The sequence below is a fragment of the Lygodium microphyllum genome, chromosome 1, assembly GCF_053477565.2.
Source record: "Lygodium microphyllum isolate KBCC chromosome 1, Lygodium_microphyllum_v1.1.10, whole genome shotgun sequence".
Lineage (NCBI taxonomy): Eukaryota > Viridiplantae > Streptophyta > Polypodiopsida > Schizaeales > Lygodiaceae > Lygodium > Lygodium microphyllum.
Genome location: NC_141135.1, coordinates 138850437 through 138860007, shown reverse-complemented (window position 1 = coordinate 138860007; position 9571 = coordinate 138850437). Strand labels below are relative to the sequence as shown.

The 9571-nt window shown below is 42.0% G+C and overlaps 1 protein-coding gene across 1 annotated transcript; it reads right to left on the bottom strand.

Moving 5' to 3' along the window:
* Positions 1–7180: 7180 nt before the first annotated feature.
* Positions 7181–9105, bottom strand: LOC148041739 (ferritin-4, chloroplastic-like). Its single transcript, XM_087681877.1, has 8 exons — positions 8673–9105; positions 8491–8574; positions 8339–8399; positions 8139–8229; positions 7983–8044; positions 7821–7886; positions 7668–7731; positions 7181–7579 (listed from the first exon to the last, which is right to left on the bottom strand). The coding sequence occupies exons 1-8, from the start codon at positions 8987–8989 to the stop codon at positions 7536–7538; spliced, it is 789 nt and encodes a 262-aa protein (XP_087538003.1). The 5' UTR covers positions 8990–9105; the 3' UTR covers positions 7181–7535.
* Between the last annotated feature and the right edge of the window lie 466 nt (positions 9106–9571).

Here is a 9571-nt window from a genome sequence, read left to right as displayed (position 1 = left end):
CAATCTAGCCTTATAGGTAGCCTTGGGGCATCTAGGGGTGCTCTTCAACTTGTACATCCACTTGCATGGCAATGCACACTTTCCACCAAGCAAAGGAACCAACTCCAATGCATGATTTTCTTGTAAAGAGTCAAACTCTGTGATTGCATGGCCCTCTCCCAAGAGTAACTATCACCACGGTGCATTGCCTTATCATAAGTGAGAGGCTTATTTGCATCTATCACCATCACATAATCAATGGAGGGCTCAAATCGCTTAGGAGGACATCTAGCTCTAGCAAAGTGTCTCAAGGTAGGCTGAGGCGCCTGCACATTCTATCTAACATCATGGTCATGGACTACTGGAGCATCAACTGCTAATATAGGTTGTCTAGCTAGTTATGTGGGCGCAAGAGGTTGCTCCTGAAAGATAACCCCACGTATCTCAACTATCCACTCAGGATGCTTATTCATCTTTTCCTCATGGAAAACTACATCATGGCTATGGATGACTTTCCGAGCCTATGGATCCCATAGGCGATAGCTCATCTCGCCTACATCCCCATAACCAAGAAAGATGCATTTCACGGACTTAGCATCTAGCTTTGTGCACTTGTCCTTGGGTACATGGTAGAAAGCCTCACAACCAAAGACAAAGGCAAATGATCATATGAGGGAGGTTTTCCAGACCGCACCTCCTCTACAACCTAAAAGTTAATAGAACTGCAAGGAGATCTATTGATCAAATGTACAGCAGTAGTCATTGCCTTAGCCCAAAAATGTTGTGGTAAGCCTGTCTGGATAAGCATACTATGGACCCTTTCCTATATTGTCTTGTTCATGTGCTCAGCCATATCATTTTGGGGTGGGGTGAGCGGGGCAGCCAACTGACATTTAATACCCCTTTCATCGCAAAACTACTCAAAGGCTTTAGAGACATACTCACACCCATTATCTAACCGTAGGCATTTTAATCTATACCCAAAGTGGTTCTCAATGAATGCAAGCCAATATTGAAAGGTAGCCAAAACATCAAATTTCAGCTTTATGGGATATGCCTTGACCTTATGTGAGTAATCATCGATGAATGCCACAAAGTACTTTGTGACTCCTAACGATTGATAGGGCATAGGTCCTCAGACATCAGAATGAACAAGAGCCAAAGGCTCACGCATGTGTAGAGTGCTAGACTTCTTATGCATACTACATGTCTGCTTACCATACAAACAATTATCACATGACTCAAAACACTTATAGTCACAAAGTACTTTGTGCCTCCTAACGATTGATAGGGCATAAGTCCGCAGACATCAGAATGAACAAGAGCCAAAGGCTCACGCATGCGTAGAGTGCTAGACTTCTTATGCATACATGTCTACTTACCATACAAACAATGATCACATGACTCAAAACACTTATAGTCAATGGGTAAAAGATACTACAAAAATGAGTAAGCATTTTCAATCCCTTGAAGGTCATGTGCCCAAGGCAACGATGCCAAAGAGATACATGTGGAATTGCAACCATAGACAAAACATGATCTACAAATCTAGATACAACCAAGGGATATAAAGTGCCAGACTTGGCACCACAAGCCAAGTCGAAAAAGGTTCCCATGGGTGATCTTCCAAGAAGAATCCCCAAAGGAAACAAAGTAACCCTCATCATCTAGTGTGCTAGCAGAGATAAGACTTTTCATGAGAGCCAATACATGTTGAACATTATGCAAAGTAAACATACTACCTAAACTAAACTCCAACCAAATATCACCGATACCAACCGTCTACAATGCCAAGTCATTCCCAAATGGATAGATCCAGTCATATTGCGATAGGAGTGGAACCACTCTCTATGAGTGGTCACATGAAAGAAAGCCCCTAAATCCATCAACCAACATTGAGTAAAACAACGCAAGCCATTGGACAACTATGACTCATCCAAAGAAGAAGTTGCAAGTATGTAATCATCATCAGAGTCAGGTTGTTGCACTACATAGATCTCTTCGATCTTAAAACTGGACTTAGCAAGGACAATGTTGCGATCATCTGACTTATCTTGTGCTTTCCCTATGTCCTTTTCCTTATGCTTGTCATTGCACATTTTATGGCATTGCAGCCTAATATGTCCTACTTTCCCATAATAATGGCATGTCAAATCGGACTTACGTCCATAGGACTTACTACAAGACTGTCCACGAGACTTAGAATGAGATTTCTATGTCTCTATCATGGTGGTCATTCCCGCTCTTACCATCATGGCAACCCCGAATAGTCAAAGCATGAGAAATACGAGAAGCGTCCACATTCTTCCTATTAATCTCCTCTGTCAGGAGTGCACCCTCTACATCAGACAATTTCAGCCCATTCTCAGGCATATTTGCACACATAACAGTATGAAATGCGTCCCAAGTCTCAGGTAGTGTAACCAACAAGAACAAATATGGAATATTGTTCTTAAAGTCAATACCCTGCACCTAATGACAACCAGCCAATGATAGCATGAAACTCTCTCAAATGCTGAGAAACACTGGTACCTTCCTTCACACGAAGGTCCATAAGCTGCTTTAGCTAATACATCTAAGAAGTAGGGCTCTACTTATCATAGAGATTACATATTTTCTCCCAAAGATCCCATACAAACTGCCCATTTGTGACAACATTATAATAAACCTGCTTGTTGAGGGATAGGATAATTGTGGACCTGCGAAGCTCATCTAAGTCATCCCATGCATATCCTGATCATGACCTTCAGGCTTAATGCTTTTACATTTGATTAGCCTAATCTAAGATTTCTGTACCAAAACCTACCAAATTTGGGTCTTTCAATAGTAATAATTGCTACCATTCAACTTTTCAATGTTGAATATGGCACTATCATTTGAATGACCACCAGCCATAGTGCAGGAAAAAGAGGCATAGTACTACAGACCAAACGAGATGCTATAGTACCTGCAAAAATAGTCCCAAACCACTGCCAAAACAAGCTAAAAACAAGAGGTATGGACCAAATAATGAGTTGTCCACAAATTATGACCAAAATAGCATCAAATGAAGGAGTCTGCTCTCATAAATAGTACAATAGTTTGCAATTATAGCACGCAAAAAATGAGGTACAACATACTCAAGCTCATTGAAAATAAAATCCAAAGCTCAATGTAACATCTAGGTGTCATGTAAGTGGCTCCCACTGGAACAAAAGTCATATGCAGAGATGAGCAAACAAAGCTCAAATCCTCATGTGAGTGGTATCCAAGCATCCAAGACACATCAAGCACATAGTTGGGAGCATAAGATCCAATAAAAGCTTCAAGCCTGTAAGGTCATAGACCTATGAAGCATCTTTCATGGAATGTAAGAGGGCTGGGTTTGTAGAGGCAAAAGAAGATACGCCACGCATCAACCAAAAGATGGAAACCAAACATTGTGGCGCTTCAAGGAACCAAATTGCGGCAGCCGAAGCTCAACAACTACAATTTAATAATTATAGGTTGTTCTAGGATTGCTAGACTTAGGGGAAAAGGGGAGTGCTCCTACTTATAGAACATCAGGATTTGAATTGATGGTAGTGGTAGTGTATGCCCCAAATAGATCAAAGGATAGAGCATCCTTATGGAAGAGCCTAGCCACCAAGGTGGATAATGGCAACAAATAGGACGCATGGCAATGGCAATCTGCTAGAGCTGGAAAGAGACAAGTGGAGAAGTTTGGAAGGAAAAAACTAAAGGGCTACTCACTTGGACAATATTTATGTGTGAAGAGGAGGCTAGCAAGCTTCACTTGACTCTCGACACCACACTCTCATAGATGTATGCTCTTCCAATCATGTTGTGCCTAAAGTGTCCCCTAATTATGTGGTGCTACAAAGGCTCCTGAGGGATGTGGAAGAGTTCAACCTGCAATTTGAGAAGATTGGAGTAGAAGCTGCAAGGATTCAACTCAAGATAAAATGGCTCTTTTTTTTTAGATGCTCCCAATAAATTCTTATTGGATGCCCTCAAAGTCAAGAAACAAAGGAAACTAATATTAGTGATACAGGATGAGCATGACAATGTTTTTAAGGATGATGAGGGGATATTGAATGCTTTTACAAAGTAGCTATTGGATATTGTTGGCAGCTCGATGGAGAAAAATGGCAAATATGAAGAAAAACTGAAGGCCTTCTTGCAAGTCAAACCCCAATTGATAGCTAAGGAAGAAGCACTCCTATTGGAAAGACCATTTTCTCCCAATGAGATCAAGTTAAGGATAAAGAGGAATAAGTCACTGGGAATTGATGGAATAATGATGGAGGTGTTGCAAGCCACTTGGGAGTGGCGTGAAAGGATGTACCTTCCCTCCTCAAATGGATAAGATTGAGAGGTATCTTCTAGAACATTAGAGGTTTGATCAAATTGATCCCCAAAAGTGCAAATAAATGAACGGTTGGTCAGTGGAGATAGGCGAATGGTTGGCTAGTGGAGACTAATCAAATTGATCCCCAAAAGTGTAGATAGACATATGGTTGGCCAGTGAAGTCCAATCTAAATAGGGGTTTGACCAAATTGATCCCCAAAAGTGTAGATAGACGAATGGTTGGCCAGTGAAGACCAATCTAAATAGGGGTTTGACCAAATTGATCCCCAAAAGTGTAGATAGACGAACGGTTGGCCAGGGCAGACTGATCGTCATGCTCAATGTGATTTACAAGATATTTGCTAAGTGTAGCAAGCAAGATCAAGTTTCTTTTTGGTAGTATTATCCAACCGATGCAGCATGGATTTATCTAAGTGAGGAAAATTCATGACGCCATTCTAAACATGATATTCTCAACAATGGATCATGCCTTGTCTTTAGGTACAGAATTTGTGTTGATAAACATGGATTTTGAGAAAGCTTATGACTTGACAAGCTAGGAGTTCATTCTAGGTGTTATGGACATGATGGGTTTTGGGAGTGGTTTCATCTAAATGGCACACACATTATTTTCTAATGCCTCGACGGTGGTGAATGTTAATGGTTGTATCTCTAGGCCCTTTAGCACGGCAAGGTCCATCCGGGAAGGATGCTTGATCGCACCACTATTTTTTGTTGTTGTTACAAATCCCCTCTTGAGGAACTTGGACAAAAAGGTGTAGGAAAGAGCCATCAAGGGGTTTCCATTGTCAAGGGATGCCTCTTTTGTGGCCCAATTTTTTGCAAATGATAACTCTAATATAGTAGAGGCAAAGGAGCAGTCAATCAACAACTTAATGGAGATATATAGCCTTTTCTCAAACCTATCAGGTTCAAAGATCAACAAAAGAAAAATGGAGTTAGAATTGTGGGTAGGATGGATCTGCTAATGGCAAGGCTTTAGATCAGCATACCCCAATCAAAGGTCACTTAGGCTTTAGCCAATGCATGGGCAAAGGTTTTGGAAGAATTGAATTGGGTAGGAATGGGAATTGGCAAATGAGATCTCTCTCTAGCCCAAGCAATCTTCCTATGTGCTAAAGGGTATGACCCCTCAGTGGCTTCGTGGCAAGAGAACCATAGGCTACTGTTGCAGAAGCTAATGGAGAAAGAAGTAATCAAATGGCATGATATTTGGGATAATGAAAGGATGGATCTCATATCGGTGGATGAGTGTAAACGGAAATTTCAACTAATCACGAAAGAGGTTAATTGGTTGGAGGATGTGCTTGACTGCAAGAGGGCAATTTGGCCTACTATGCCCGATAGAGGTAGAATCAACAATATGGAAAGACTTAGTCTCCTTACACAAAGGAGAAGGATTTCATGGTGAGAGGTAGAATCAACAATATGGAAAGTCTTGGTCTCCCCTGCAAGGAAACCACACAAACTACACAAAGGAGAAGGATTTCATGGTGAGAGAGTCAAGATTATTCTTGAGGATAGTTGAGGAGTGGAAAAGGATTTCATGGTGAGAGTCAAGATTTTTCTTGAGGATAATTGAGGAGTGGAAAGATAGGTTCCCAAGGACAAAACTCCGAACTTGGAAAAGGAGAAGCAAGAGGGTTTGGGAGGCATCCTCATCTACAAGGATAAATCTTTGCTATATGGAAGGTTCTCTATAACAAGTTGCCCACAAGAAAAAGGCTAAGCAAGTGGATAAATTGAGGCATCCCCATCTACAAGGATAAATCTTTGCTATATGGAAGGTTCTCTATAACAAGTTGCCCACAAGAAAAAGGCTAAGCAAGTGGATAAATATATAGGTGATATGCATATTGTGTGGGAAAGAAGAGGAGACTATAGAACAACTATTCTAGGAGTGTAGACAAGTAAAGCAAGTTTGGAACAAGTTGAAGAGGTGGGCCCATAGGATGATCTCCCAAAAGGTGTTGCTATTAGGACCTGCGGTCAACTTAAATCCAAAGTCGAGAAAATTATGGAATTTGGAGCGAGGATTGGTGATCAACTGGATATGGAAGGAAAGGAATGAAATATCTTTCGGAAGAGTCTTTAAATGGAGATAGTCAATTGAGGACTGGTCAACATTGAGAATAGAGATTTTGAACATGCTGTAAAACATGGTGAGGTGAAAAAACCTACAGCTACAAGATATCTTATGCATTGCTTTGGAGGATGGTGGTTTAGCTAGCTTGTGGCGAGGAAACACAAAGCATGGTTTTTTGTAGTATAGTTTTGAGTTAGTTGTATTACTCGTCAATATTCTTGAGAAGGGTTGTAAATATTTTTCCCATTTAATATAGTTTATCACATTAATTTTTTAAAAGTATGCTTTTCCTCTTTATGAAGGTGTTTGTTGATGGCAAGGTCTAGCTTCAATTAACTTGCACACGTGGATGTAATCACTTGGAAGTGTCACCAAAGTGCACAAGCATTGAGCTTGTATATGTGGCACTACACTAAAGTTGATTGCACCTATATGATTGTTATAATTATTTCATTTCCATCTTTATGATTGTTACAAATATTTATTTTAACATAAGACAACTTCTTGCATTTATGAAAATAGTTTCTAGGCTTTGAGGAGTTTATAATCAACATTCAGTTCATTATCTCCTTCAAACCAAAGGTTCACTATCTGGTTTTATCAACTTTTAGTTAAATTTTAGTCCGTCCATTAATACGTGAGATCCGTGTGCTCCTTTAAACGATACAGTTTAAATTTGAATTTAGGAGTCCGTACATTAAACCACTCGAAATTCAACAATTTGATCGTGAGAGAAGTCAAAATAGGTATACTACCTAGCGAAGTGTCACACCCAAATATTGCTGGACTGTCAAGCATTTACAAAGTGGAGGGAGCCATGTTTAAAATAGGTCAAAAGCTGCATATAGCCATAGGCATATGGAATTTATCGAAATATATTAAGATGGGCAGGGATCCACATCCATACATTATCGAGAGGCTAAGGCCGGGAGACAATCCGGACATAGACCCTTTCACGCTGGCCAAAATCTACATATATGTACATCGAGACTCTTATCCTGCATAGCTCTAGCTCGAGACTCTTATCCTGCATAGCTCTAGCCGGGTCTCGGTTGCCCTTTCCCAGTATGTTGGGCTTCTCTGCCCTAGTGACACATACCTCGCTATGTGCCTTTCCTCTCAAGCCTCTTCGTCTCGCAAGACCAGATCAAAATGGTACACACCTGCAAAAATTAGCAGAAAATGGCTTAGAGGCTTGAAATTACACGGGAAACAGAGCTTTGGGAAACCGATATCAGAAGAAGAGTATACCATGTCCCTTCCCTACTCTTCTTAGCTGAGAGACATAGCCTGATATCTTCTTGATGTCTTCCACCTGCAAGGTAGCAAAACGCCACTTAGCGCCACTTCCACAATCCCATCAGGCAAAACTTAAATCTACATCTCGAACCAGTCCTATGTTACCTGAGATTTCAGAAATTCGCCCTCTATGAAGTCCTGCATTTGAACGTCGCCTTCTTTCTCAGCCACCTGCATAACAACAGCATGGAAAAGGTCAAACGACCGACTTCGCCAATGCACGCAACGGACAAGGTATATCAGATGTGCAGTCACGTTTTGCCTAACCTGATGCAGTTGCAGCAGCTTCTCATTCACCAGCTTCTCCATGGCAAGAGTCAACTCCATAGCTGGAGAAAATGGAGCTCCAATCAGGTCCCGGGGTTTAAAAGTGCTACATCCAAAATGAAACAGAACTAATTGGACGAGAGACGTCTAACGCACCAAAGAGGGCATCCCCTTTCTCCTCATGGTCGAACTCCGTAACGGTAGGCATCACAATCGACTGCAACTTAACCCTTCCGCCCCTCTTATTCTGCACACATGCAATAACAATAACGAGTGATTATCTCTGCTACACCAGCCGAAAGCCTCGACATAGGTACATAAATCCGAAGTTGCTGAGACAAACAAGCAATTGAAACCTGATATTTCATGAGCTTCTCAGCATGTTCCCTCTCCTCGTCACTCGATTCTCTGAAAAACCTGGAGGAGAAAAGCACCCGCCTCACTAACTGGACAAATAACACGTTATGGCTATGGAACAGAAACAAGTAAACAGAGCAGGTTTACTTACTTGGCAAAGCCAGGAAGGCCGACATTGTCACGGTCGAAGTAAGCGAAGAGATTATGGTAGACGTACGAGACGTTATATTCGACGCTGCAGTGGTCACGTAAATTAGGTTTCAATAAACCAGTCACATAACGGCGCCTGTGACGGATCGGAAAGGACAAATGGAAGAGATAAGAATGGCTTACTTGATCTGATCATTGATGGCGGACTCGCACTTGGCCGAGTAGCGTTGGCGAGCGAAGGACTCAGAGGAGGTCGGGGGAACCTTGACAAGCTGGCTCTGCACCTCAACAAACGGCTCGAAGATGACACCGGTAAGCGACTTGCTGGCCTCCTGAGGAGGGGGACCCGCGGCCGAGACGCGTAGAGACGGGGGCAACGCCTTGACCGGCGGAGCCAGGGTTTGAGGGACGGCCAGGGACGGCGACACGGACTGCCCGAAGGAAAGACCGGCTCCGCGAGCGGAGGCGGCGGAGGTGCCAGGAGAGGCTTTGAGAAGCATGGCGATAGGAGGGAGGGTGGAGGTTGCTGGCTGGCTAGCTATGGGGGATGTGCGGCTAGGGTTTAGCAGAGAAACGGGGGCGAATGGTAAAGATGATCAGGATGATGATTGAAAACCTAGAAGCCACGCGCCCCTTTATATACCCGCACACGCCTGTCCAGGCTGGCAATACAGTCTCCCATACCCACATACGAAACCGTATTTTTGTTGCCCTAGTCGTTTGAGGCATTTTCACACCATCTGAGAGTTCATGTATCTGTCCCACCTCAAGAGTCCTAGTGTAACATGATCACAAAAAATCAAGGTTTAACTTAAAAGCGAATTGCAAAACTTCAAAAGAAAACCTTCAAATTTTAAAGAAGAACGTTTCAAACCTTGTACCCTTCATAAAAATTTGCCGTGAAATTGGTAAATGAATGTAATTTGATTCAAAAACCCCTCCAAAATTTTGAGTCAAAGGTTTTATTATCTAGTATCAAAAATGTTTTTTGTGAACACTACTTGAGACCATTCCATGATAGGCAAGAGTTCGATTGTTCACATGTGTGAGGCAGTCTCAACTTGTAGTCAAGGCAACAATGA

Bases quoted from the DNA above. Each gene is read 5' to 3' on its own strand.
- LOC148041739 (XM_087681877.1), bottom strand. From the start codon at position 8,989: ATGCTTCTCAAAGCCTCTCCTGGCACCTCCGCCGCCTCCGCTCGCGGA. The intron at 7,887-7,982 runs GTTAGGCAAAAC...GTTGTTATGCAG, and splicing joins AGCTGCTGCAACTGCATCAG to GTGGCTGAGAAAGAAGGCGA. The intron at 7,732-7,820 runs GTAACATAGGAC...GCTACCTTGCAG, and splicing joins GCGAATTTCTGAAATCTCAG to GTGGAAGACATCAAGAAGAT.